General features: G+C 42.0%; 1 protein-coding gene across 17 annotated transcripts in view; it reads left to right on the top strand.

The window, feature by feature from the left end:
* The first annotated feature begins 784 nt into the window (after positions 1-784).
* Positions 785-12,624, top strand: part of ZBTB14 (zinc finger and BTB domain containing 14) — a 36,741-nt gene continuing 24,901 nt past the window's right edge. For 7 of the 17 annotated variants that reach the window (XR_014689175.1, XR_014689176.1, XR_014689177.1 and 4 more), the window contains exons 1-6: positions 785-945; positions 2,465-2,548; positions 3,031-4,029; positions 7,353-7,466; positions 10,469-10,617; positions 11,386-11,461. Coding sequence is in view for 3 of the 17 variants with exons in the window: in XM_084508108.1 (XP_084364234.1) it covers positions 2,546-2,548; positions 3,031-4,374 (1,347 nt within the window). In the remaining 14 variants the exon portion in view is untranslated. Of the gene's footprint in view, positions 946-2,464; positions 2,549-3,030; positions 4,700-7,352; positions 7,467-7,717; positions 8,335-10,468; positions 10,618-11,385; positions 11,462-12,624 lie in introns of those variants that run through there. The other 10 variants (XR_014689186.1, XR_014689187.1, XM_084508109.1 and 7 more) reach the window with 6 other exon arrangements.

A 12,624-nucleotide genomic window follows, 5' to 3' on the forward strand; every position in this document is an offset into this window, starting at 1 on the left:
AAAACTAAATAAAATAAAACTAAATAAAATAAAACAAAACAAAACAAAACAAAAAAATAAAATAAAAATAAAACGAAACAAAATGTAAGGGAGGCGGGCGGTGACAGGTGCGGCCCCAGCTCTCCTCTCCCCGGCGGCCGCGCCGGCTGCCTCAGCGCTGCCCGGGGCCGTTAGGAGCGCTGAGGCGCCGCCGCCGCCAGGAGCGCGCGGCGCGCGGCCGGCCGGGGCACGCTCCCCTCAGCGCTCCCGCCCACAGGGCCGCGAGGAGCCGCGGCCCCGCCTCACGCTCCCGCTCCCGCTCCCGCTGCCGCTGCCGCCGCCGGGCGCGAGCGCCCCTTCCCGCCCGCCGCCGCCTGCCGGCCGGCGCGCGGCCCCAGCCCCGGCCCCGCCCCCGCGCGCCGCCTTCGTGCCCGTGCCTCACGCGACCGCTCCTCGCGCCCCGCCCGCTCGGGCAGGAGGGAGACGGGGGGGGGGGGGGGCCGGGCTCGCACACGCGGGCGGGTGCCCGGCGCCCGTTGGTGCGCGCGCCACCCCCCCCTTTACACACACACAGTCTCTGTGCTCCTCTCCACGCTCCCCGGCTGAGGCGCGCCCTGCTCGCACCGCGCATGCACGTTCCGTTCCCCCCCCCCCCCAACACCACCCCAACCACCACCACCTCCCGCCGCCCCCGGCGCGCGCGCGCGCACTGAGTGCTCGTGCAGGAGGGCGGCGGTGGCGGCCGCACAGACGCGCGCGCAGACCCCCCCCCCCCCGGCCCCCTTCCCCAAATTACCCCCCCCCCTCTCCCCCTTCCCCTCCCTTCTCCCCGTCCCCTTTCCCTTTATCCCTGCTCCCCCCATCCCCGCTCCCCGTCCCGCGGCGGCGGCAGCGAGCAGCTCCCCGGGAAAGCGGCGGCAGCGGTGGCGGCGGCGGGCTCCGTGCGCGCGCGCGGGCGGGCGGCAGGTAAGCGCGAGCCCAACCCCCCCCCCCCCCCCCCCCTCTCCCAACGGCAGCGCCGCGCGGGGGACGCGGGCGCCGCCGCCGCCGGGTGCGCGCGGGCGGCGCTGCAACAAAGGGGCGCGCGGCCTGGCGGCGCAGGCGGGAAAGGAGGGAGGGGAGGGAGGGGAGGGAGGGGGGCGCTGCGCAGCCCCGTGAGGCGGCGCCGCCGCCGTCGTGTGCGCAGGGAGGGTGGGGGGGGAGAGGCCGGGAGCGCGGGCGGCGCCTTCCTGCCGCGGGTTGCTGCGAGGGACGGGCCCCGTCGGGAGCCCGCCCGCGCCGCGTCGCGTCCTCGGCGGCGGGTGCGCGGCGCCGCTCCCGCGCTCCGCCCGCTGTGGTGGTGCGCGGTGGCCTGGGACTAAAGGAGGGGGGCGCGATCGCTGCTCGGAGCCGGCAGCAAGCGCCCCGCAGGTCCCGTGGGGGTCTCGTAGGAGTCGTGGGGTCCCGCTGGGACAGTCCTGTCCCCATCGGGGCAGGGTTACAGGACAGAGCCAGGCAGCCCAGGAGCACACACACACACACACAGAGCTTCAAATATCAAGATCAAGTATCAAATACACAAAAAAAAAAAAAAAAAGTACGCTTCCTTTTCGGCTATCACAACATCTGGTTATACACGGCAACGAAAATAATGTTGGTTTTCCTCCTTTTTTTTTTAATTTTTCCTTTTTTTTTTATTATTGCTTAAGTCCACCTGCTGCAATGCCAGACCTGCAAACGCACTTGCAGGGTGCTGGCTGCTTCCATGCTGTGTTACAGAGTGGCAGCTGCATCCCTTTCATATTTGGTCAAAGAAAAATAAGGATAAGCAGGAGTTTAGGAGCTGAGCATCCTGCAGCTGCACGTGAGGTGATGGCGGGAGGTGTTCGAACCAACTGTTGGATTGCCCTCCTCTCCAGTGCGTTTCCTGTCTCTGCCACAAGTGTCCCCCTCTGGGAAATGGGGATTGAGTAACATAAACTCTGTGTCTTTCACCATCCCTCTGCCTTTCAAGTATCTCCATCGTTTCTTTGGAGATCTGGTGTCCTTGGTCTCGCTGCATCCATCTCGTGGTCTCTCAGTGCATCCATCTGCAGCCCAAGGTGCTGTTCTTCGAGCTGCTGTCTGCTTACCGCTCTCTCCACTGGTCTTGGTCTGCTCACTAATTCAGCAGAATTCAGCCATTCAGTCTTTTTGATGGCTTAATAGGTCAGCTGTGTTGATTCCTGTAGAAGTTTTTCTGTCTTTCAGCACTAGTCCAAAGTAAGCAAGTAACAAGAAAGCAGTCAGGGAAGTGCTGAAGCCAGATGAAAGCAAATGTGTGGTTTTTGGACGACAGCGCTATCAAATTAATTTACAAAGTCATTGGTAGGATAGGGCATTTTAATAGTATTTACAGAATCATTGTAAATAATGGCAAATGCTGTGTTATAACACGCTAATTTAAAATAACTTCTGTAATATATTTTATCATTTCTTAAAATGCTACTATCTTTCTGTCTTTCAGGCTGAAGGTGGCCCATTGTAAGGGTTAATCATCTGTCAAATACTTAATAACCATTTATTCAGAAAATTTCCTGCATTGTTCATGGTAAGGCTTATATTTGATGTTTCGCGTTTTAGTTGGATATGCTGACACATTTAGAGTTTTTCCTCAATTTTCAGAATGAAGATTTAGTGAATGACTTCAGCTGCAGTTGGATCGCACGTTTTCAATGAATTGCAACTTCACAGGGAAAGTTTCCCGTTGTGGATGACTGAATCAGTATTTGAATAAGTAATATCTAATGCAAAAAATATCCTCTACAAGTATCTATGTGTCCTACAAAGTGTGTAATCTAGGGAGAGATTTTTATATTTGCAGTTATTTATATGTATTTACAATATTTTTTATATATTCAAAAACTTAAAAGAGGCTTAAGAGTAATGTTTTTATACTCTGAAAGGCTTTTCCTGGTCCTGTTAAACTAAAAAATTTACCTGGCAATTCTTTTGGAGTGTAAATAGCATCAGCTGTTGGGATTTTATGGTTTAGACTACTTTGTTACAAAGCTTTTCCTTGTTATTTTACAGGAGTTTTTCATCAGTATGTCTGAAACCATTAAGTACAATGACGATGATCACAAAACTGTGTTCCTGAAAACATTAAACGAACAACGTTTGGAAGGAGAATTTTGTGACATAGCTATCGTGGTTGAAGATGTTAAGTTCAGAGCACATAGGTGTGTGCTTGCTGCCTGCAGTACCTACTTCAAAAAGCTTTTCAAAAAACTAGAAGTCGATAGTTCATCAGTAATAGAAATAGATTTTCTTCGTTCTGATATTTTTGAGGAGGTTCTCAATTACATGTACACTGCAAAGATTTCTGTTAAGAAAGAGGATGTAAATTTGATGATGTCTTCGGGCCAGATTCTTGGTATTCGCTTTCTAGATAAACTCTGCACGCAAAAGCGTGATGTATCTAGTCCCGAAGAAAACACCCAGTCCAAGAACAAGTACTGCCTAAAAATAAACCGTCCTATTGGGGAACCTAATGATACCCAAGACGATGAGGTGGAAGAAATTGGAGATCACGACGACAGTCCATCTGATGTGACAGTGGAAGGAACTCCCCCCAGTCAGGAAGATGGAAAATCGCCTACCACTACCCTGAGAGTTCAGGAGGCGATTCTGAAAGAGCTGGGAAGTGAAGAGGTTCGAAAAGTAAACTGCTATGGCCAAGAAGTAGAGCCCATGGAAACAACCGAATCAAAAGACTTAGGATCCCAAACCCCTCAGGCTTTGACATTTAATGATGGCATAAGTGAGGTGAAAGATGAACAGACACCAGGCTGGACGACAGCAGCTGGGGATATGAAATTTGAATATTTGCTTTATGGTCACAGGGAACACATTGTATGTCAGGCTTGTGGTAAGACCTTTTCTGATGAAGCACGACTGAGAAAACATGAAAAGCTACACACTGCTGATAGACCATTTGTTTGTGAAATGTGTACAAAGGGCTTTACCACACAAGCTCATTTGAAAGAGCATCTGAAAATACACACAGGTTACAAGCCTTACAGTTGCGAGGTATGTGGAAAGTCTTTTATTCGGGCACCAGATCTAAAAAAGCATGAAAGAGTTCACAGTAATGAGAGGCCATTTGCATGCCATATGTGTGATAAAGCTTTCAAGCACAAGTCCCACCTCAAAGACCATGAAAGAAGACACCGAGGAGAGAAACCTTTTGTCTGCAGTTCCTGCACTAAAGCGTTTGCTAAAGCATCTGATCTAAAAAGGCATGAGAACAATATGCACAGTGAAAGAAAACAAGTTACTACAGCCAATTCCATCCAGAGTGAAACAGAACAATTACAGGCAGCAGCTATGGCTGCTGAAGCAGAGCAGCAATTAGAAACTATAGCCTGTAGTTAAAAAAAAAAAAAAAGAAAAAAAGAAAAAAAAAAAACACAGAAAATTTATCAGAAATAATATAAGAAATTGAACAAAATCTATTGTTGGTATACATTTAGACTGATAATTATCTTTTCCAAAAAGAAAAAAAAAGCAACTATTTTTAGAAGAATTGAATGCTACATAGGAACACAAAGCATTGCTTGGTTAGGTATTTTAAAATATTTCAGAGATGGGTATTCTTAGAATATAAAATAGTTTTGTTGACATTAGCAGTACAATGCACTAATACCTGATTTAATTTAAGAGTATGATCAAGTTCTCTATAAAACAGGGATCGTCACTGGCTGATGTTTTGCTTCATCCAGTATGGGATACTACGTATGGTATAGACATCAAAATCAGTGAGTTATGTTTTAAAGTGCTGAGATCTCAGAACATACCAAACATGGGAAGGAAGTAATTGTTTTTCATAGTTTTGAAGGTGCTATACCTACAGTTTTGGAGAAACAACTGTTAATTCCCTAGGTTCTGTAATTCCTCCTTTTTTCACCCAAGGTAGGTGCTAGAGGTTGGTACCATAGAGTGTACTGGAGGGCGGCGATCAAATCGAAATTGCTTCTTATTCCACTCCCTCAAATATCCTCTCATGTTAATTGAGGTGGCAAGTTTTATGGACTAGTAAGTACTTGCTTTCCTGAAAAAATGGCATTATTCACAGTGGTCCAGGCTGGCAAAGAAGAAGGGTCATTGCACTCACTAGTCCCTTCTCTGGGGGAAAAAAAGAGTCTGACTCAATTGTTTCTATGTTCATTTTAGAAATCTTATGCAGGCCCCAGGAGATGGGATGGAGCCACGAAAGAAAAAAAGATGCATCATGGAGAATGCATCTGCTTGAGGGTAGGAAAGCTCTGCAGGAGGATCTGGATAGGCTGGACCGATGGGCTGAGGTCAACTGCATGAAGTTTAACAAGGCCAAGTGCCGGGTCCTGCACCTGGGGCGCAATAACCCCAAGCAGAGCTACAGGCTGGGAGAGGAATGGTTGGAAAGCTGCCAGGCAGAGAAGGACCTGGGAGTGATGGTGGACAGTCGGCTGAATATGAGCCAGCAGTGTGCTCAGGTGGCCAAGAAGGCCAACGGCATCCTGGCTTGTATTAGGAACAGCGTGACCAGCAGGGCTAGGGAGGTGATCGTCCCCCTGTACTCAGCTCTGGTGAGGCCGCACCTCGAGTACTGTGTTCAGTTTTGGGCCCCTCGCTACAAGAAGGACATTGAGGTGCTTGAGCGGGTGCAGAGAAGGGCGACGAAGCTGGTGAGGGGCCTGGAGAACAAGTCCTACGAGGAGCGGCTGAGGGAGCTGGGCTTGTTCAGCCTGGAGAAGAGGAGGCTCAGGGGTGACCTTATTGCTCTTTACAGATACCTTAAAGGAGGCTGTAGAGAGGTGGGGGTTGGCCTGTTCTCCCACGTGCCTGGTGACAGGACGAGGGGGAATGGGCTTAAGTTGAGCCAGGGGAGTTTTAGGTTAGATGTTAGGAAGAACTTCTTTACAGAAAGGGTTGTGAGGCATTGGAACAGGCTGCCCAGGGAAGTGGTGGAGTCACCATCCCTGGAAGTCTTCAAAAGACGCTTAGATGTAGAGCTTAGGGATATGGTTTAGTGGAGGGCTGTTAGCGTTAGGTTGGAGGTTGGACTCGATGACCTTGAGGTCTCTTCCAACCTAGAAAATTCTGTGATTCTGTGATTCTGTGAAGGAGATTCTTTCCTTACTCAGGCCCGTAGAAATGAGTTAAAGCTAATACAGCCTGAGGCTGTAGTTATTATTATGCAGCTTTCACTTCACCTAACCTAGCACAGTTAAGGCAAAGGAGTGTTTCTGGCAGCACAGGAGAATTAGCTGCACTGGTGAGTGACTGGAATTCACTGCCAGACCTCCAGAGTTTCAGAGCACAGCCATGGGCTATCGCATACCCGCCAGCAGTGTTCAGACTGTGGGTTTTTATATCTTGACTTGTCACACCAGCTAATAGGTCCTGCTAAGGTTCAAAGCTTCCACCCTCTGGCACGCCACCTCTCAGCGAGAGGGAGACTTCAGTGGGTGATTTCAGTCATAACTGGTTCAGAATCAGTGTTCACTATTAGTCTGTTACTTAGAGTTGCCTGTTTTGTTTTGTTTTTTATTTTTTTTCCAGACAAGCTGAGGTAGATGCTGCTAATTTAACTGTTAACTCACAGAGTCAGCAAAATACGTAGTCTTTGGATTGCAGTCTGCTATGTGTAGTCAACAGGAGAAGACACAATAACAGTGATAATGTGATCCAAAGGGATTTTGAGCCTTTATTTTAAATTTGTAAATATTACAACTGTTGTCAACACTTCATTTGAAGTTGGAATGGGCAAAAAATGCACTCTTGGGCACGTGGTTGGATAACATTGGTCGTTTGCAAAACCTATATCATATTGAAGTGTTAGACCAGGTTCTGGTAAGTTACTGCGTGGCAAATCACATCTTGCATTTCTAAATAGAAATGGAAAATAGCGTTTTTGGAACTGTTATATGAAACTTTGCTTATTGTTTTTGTTTGTTTGTTTGTTTTACAGTTTCATTTTATACATGTACCCATCAGGTTAAGCAATTATCTTAAAATGCCAATAATCATTTGAAAGCTGGTCTGTAAATAAAACACGAATTTAATATTTTAGAAAATGTAAACTTTGGACTTTTACCAATATATTTTTTTAAAATGTTGCTTCATTTTACATTCAGTAATATTAGTTTGTAAACAAACTATACATTTTGTATCTGTGCAACATCAGAGGATGTGTATTCATTGCATTTTATTGGTTCTCTTGAGGAACATGATAAATGACCATTGTTAAAATGTTTTATTGTATATGATCACAGATAAAGATAGTAGGTCCAGAATGGGATCTACTTTTTTCTTTCTAAGAATAGTAGTCTTGCTATGTTTTCTTATCTTTTGTTCATTTTTTTTCTTAGATGATAAAATTGGGGTGGTTAACTGTGCATAAAACAAATCTGCTGTGAAAAGACTTCAGAAGCATACAAGGTGGAAAAAAAAAATCTCTAGGTCTCTTACAAAGAGTGCAAGAGGTAATGAGCTTAAAATGCATTTACATTAGACATTACAAAATATTTCTAAGGGGTAGAATAATGAATTATTAGAACAGAATGCCTGGGGAGGTGCTCCAATCTCTGGTACCGGTGGTGTTCGAGAATGGATTAGACAAACATTTTAGGAATGGTTTAAATATAGTTAATTCCGCCTTGAAGCTGCAGGGTAAGCTAAACAACCTCTGAAGAGCCTCTTTAACTTTGGTGGTTTGTTTTTTTTGGAATGCTAGGGAAGCAATAAACGAACACTTGAATGGTAAGAGAGCTCAAGGCTTACAGAAGAAAACATCGCCCTCTGTCTGACGTGCACAAGCAATCAGGTTGTGAATTTGAAAGTTACGAGAAAGCAGGAATGCATGGAAAGACAATCAGAAGTGTAATAACTCTAGACTTTACATCAGAGCAGGTTTTGCTATCCTTTAAGCTTACACCTGTAAGAGTTATATAAGGTTACAGCTCTAAGGGTTGCAAGATGCTTGTAGCATTTTAAAATTGAGACACTGATATTTTATATACTCTTATACGGTAGTATTCTGAGGCAGGAACAAATGTTGTCACGTGTGCCTTGGGCATGGCATAAACACTTTACATGGGACTTGGCCTTAGCACTCTGTGCCATAGGAACAAATTAAGTAAAGACAATGGAGTTACTCCCATGTCATAGGTTTCAAAAGGAGCGTAAGCCTCTTACTAGTTTTTAGCTGCAAAGGAGTCAGAATGCCACTGTATTTTCCAGAGTCCAATAACAACAATATTGCTCATGAATGCTTAAGTCTCCCTTCCCCTCCCTTCCTTCCTCCTCTCCTCTTTTTTTTTTTTTTTTTTTTTTTTTTTTTTTTTTTTTTTTTTTTTTTTTGAACAATAATTCAATAATTAAAAAAATAATTTCAGCTTAAAGTTCCGGAAGAGGTCTTAGGAAGTAACCGCAGCTCTATGCTATTGGCAATGTATTTTAAATTACTCCTGTTATGTGTTTACCTTCTGAAGGGATTGTAGCTTATGTACTATGGAGATCTGAGCGTGAAGTTCAGGTAAATACAACTGCATGTGCATAAATACAGTGGCAGCAGTAACTGCACTACTGCTCCCAGCTTCTGTCTGAACCATAAGACGCTGTGTACAGGAACAGATGTATATCAGCTCCAAGCCACAGAATGTTTGCCAGCATGATAAATAGCTATGAGCTGGACTGATTGAGGAGTGGGCAAAGTTTTACTTCTGCTTTTACAAGGATGATGATTTCTTTCAGAACTTACAGGAAAGTAGATGAGATCCTGTCCAGTTAATGGGAATTTTTTGACTTACTGGGACCAGACTAGCCTAATATTCCTAACAAGGTTTGCAGACACAGGGACAGCTTAGCTAACTAGAGTGCGTGCAAGAATGACAGAATGCTATAGAAACATCGGTGGCCACAATTGCATTAAATATTAGATATATATATTTAAATTAAGTAGCAAAACCAGCATGCATTGAATTAGTTCTAAATATACACTTCTCCATCTACTGCTTTGAAACCCAAGTCAGTAATGTCTTTCATATACAGAGGATAGCAAAAATTCTGGCTTATGCTGAAAGTCTATCCATGGTATGGTGACGTGGCCAAGTAGCTTCAAGGGAACTCTCCATGTTTTAAGTATATAAATACCCATTTGCACGTTCACGGCTTTTATGTATATATACTTATATATTTATATACATATATGTCTAATGCAACAACATGTCAGTTGATTTCTGGTGACCCGAATGGGTCTGTGTGATTGACACCAGTCGAGATGCTAACCCAAAGTCTCCTGAGTTGCAAAAAGATCCAAACGCTAAGGAAGTATAACAGTTTAATTAAGATTCTTTGTGATTTAAAAGACTAAATAATGTACAGTGAAAAGAAATACTTCAAATATGAACTTTGCTATTCTGTGATTTTTAACTGTGCTCTTAAAAACAGGTGTTTTCTAAAGATGAAAAGGAAGAGAGACCATATGAAAGAATACCTTCCAGCCCTTCTGCACTCCCTAACCCCTGTTTTACACACCCTCCTTACCAGTATTTTAACAAACATTAGAAAATGAAGCACTTCACAGTTTAGTACTTGTGTTATCATTTTCTGATTTATTCTTTGAAAAACAGCGTTGGGTGAGAGATGAGAGATTTAGAGGTCGTCATGTGAAAGAAAATGCCTCATGCTGACCTGAGTAGCAAAATTTTGAAGAGTTCAGCTTCCATATGTTCACGTAAGCTGAAAATGCTAAATACTCCTCAAAATTTTGCTATTTAGCTACTCGATCTGCAGGTTGCTTTGGAGATCTGGTCCCAATTTTTCAATTTAGATGTAGTTTTAGGGCTACCTTCATAATTCCAGTGAGTAGGATTATTTAAATTAATAGAGTTGGGTAAGATATAGAATAAAAAGTCAGATAATATCTAAGCTTAGAATGTATTTTTAGAGAGAGATTATCTTTTCTTAAGTCTTTTATCAGTTCAGACACCCCTCTGTCATACAGAAGCAGTGTATAGCTGAAATAAAGTACATCTACCACTAGCCTCATATGATTTTTCTTAAAGCATTTACAAAGCAGTACAGAATAGTATAATTCTACCTAGAATGTAAAGACAGTTTTAGAGAATTTTCGTCTTGTTCAGTTAGTCCACAGTTCACAGTAGCATGCCCGGTTAGCCAGAAAAGTATCATTAAAAATTCCATTACAGCAGTTGGTCTGTCATTTGTCTTTATATAGATCTAAAACAATTATAATAGCATTCATTTTAGAACAGACGGAGGACTTCCATGAATAAATTTTGTTAAATATGTGTCATGAGAGTCGAGACATCTCTTCTCAGGAATGATTCTTAAATGTAATAAAAGGAATCTGAAATAATAGAATAGCTAAAAATGGTGGTTTATATAATATTGATATGTTGCTGTTGTTTTTTTTTTTTTTAATATTTCTCTCCACTATCCTTTTATATTTTCTTATTTGCAGGCCCTACTCCTTTAGATATTTATAAAATGCTGAAAGTTTATGGATTTCAACAATTCCAATATGAACAAAAGAGCGCTGTCATGTTGAGAGCTCTTTAAGATAGAAATAGACTTCTGAAGTATTTCTGATCTCCAATAATCTCTAGCTAAGTATCTAATTTTATATAGGTAAATTTGAAAAACATGTAGATTGAACAAAGTTTTTCCAAGCCTAACTTTTTTTGTTTATGGATATCAAAAGGCTTGGCCAACAGCACAAATGCTGTGTACTTGTATACCAGATTCCTTCTAGGATAACCTATGTATCTATATATGTATTTACATATGATGTATATGTATCTAAGATACATATCTATATTTAAAAGTCTGTAGCACTTGAAAGAATACAAGACTGCAAGTGACGATAACAAGAAGTTGAAATTCTTACTGAAAAATTCCAAATGTATTTTCTTTTTCATAATGTTGAGCCATTCTGTATAAATATATATATGATAGTAATCACGTTACATGCTATGCATACATTTAGATTTAAAGTTGTATTTTAATGTAGAAGTAAAAGAAATTAATGGAAAGTGCCTTGAATATAGATGGTCTTCATGGAATCATAAAATTATAAGAATTATGAAGAATTATAATTTAAATTCTTCCATTTTAGAAAAAAAAATATATATTTTGTTATGCAAAATCATTCTGTTTAACAACAACAACAAAAAAAAAAAAGAAAAAAAAAAAGAAAAAAGCACACTGCTTACTTTTGTAGATTTCTTACCTCCTCCCAACAGACTATTTATACATTTGAGTAATCTGCATGTGCAAGCAAGTTAGCTGCAGGGAAGCTCAATTTTTAGAATATTTTTAAAGACAAAAATACTTAGCTTTTCATTCTTCCCTAATAAAGATTTTTTTTTTTTTTTTCAGGGTCACAGATACCACAGGCAGTGCTTATAAGAACAAACCCTTTTAGTGGCATTGCAGTGTGCTCAGGCAAGAGGAGGTACTCAGACAAAAAAAAAACAAAAACAAAAAAAAAAAAAAACACAAACATTTTTTTCCTTCTCTAGAAATTGGAAATGGAAATATACAAGATACTGTGAAACTTCAGACAGGAGTTTCTCTTCAAGGGAAATTATCAATTATATGCAGATTTATTGCTATTTTGTACTTGTCAGAATCATTGCAGTTTACAAAGTAGACTTTTCAGGACTGTGTGTATGTCTTATGAAGATACTAGTTGGTTCTATTTTGCAAACAGTCAAAGCTTGTGAATGTGTTTCTGTAGTGTTTAAGGTTGCATGGACAAAGTTAGGGAGAAGAATTGGAGTAAAAATAAGTATATACTTTGAAAAAAAAATGTTCTCAAACTTGCATTTATTCAGCTGTAATATAAATTAAATTCAAATTTGTATTTACTGTATACAGAATAGAGTTGATTGTATTTAAGAGCGTTTTCCCCTGCCTAAGAAGTCAGTCACCTAAGATGACACTTTGTCATTTTGTTTTCATTACCTTAACTGCAACATTTAGAATCTGTGTACGGATTATTTTTCCTGTGTGTGCAAGCCATGAAGAATCTTTTGATAGAGATCTATTACAGTAGAAGTATCTAGTGGTACCGACTGTCTTTATCTAAGCATTTTGTCCCGGTGCATTTTTGTTTTCATTTTTTTGTTTGTTTATTTATTCATTTTTACTGGGGAATCCATAAGCCTATTATCATTCCCCCATTTCCTGTTACAAAATAATTAAAATTTTCTTGAGTTCTGCCTAGGGCATTAAGGAATGCTTCTCTCAGATGCTGATAGACTTTGATCTGTTTACTTTGCAAAGAGATAAAGTGAATAGAAAGTGGCTTCTGCTGCATGGAAAGATAGTTTGCAATGGGATATTTCTCTATGTTTGTTTCAAAACTTAAGCACTGATTTTGATTTTGATTTTTTTCCTATTATAAACCTTGGTTTTTGAGAAGACAGTCGTCTAAAGGGATAGCAAAGCAGGCTTTGTGTGGTAAAGCTTAATTCTGTTGAAAGGGAGAGTCTTGTTCCTTCTCCCTTCCTTTCCAGCTCCTAGAGGTGTCTGGTGAATTGCTGTGTCAGTGTATGATAAGTGGTGAAGGTATTCAGAAGGGAAAAGGGATGAGGGTAAACAAGACGGAGCAAG

Source organism: Aythya ferina, assembly GCF_964211825.1.
Source record: "Aythya ferina genome assembly, chromosome: 2".
In the NCBI taxonomy this organism is placed as follows: Eukaryota; Metazoa; Chordata; class Aves; order Anseriformes; family Anatidae; genus Aythya; species Aythya ferina.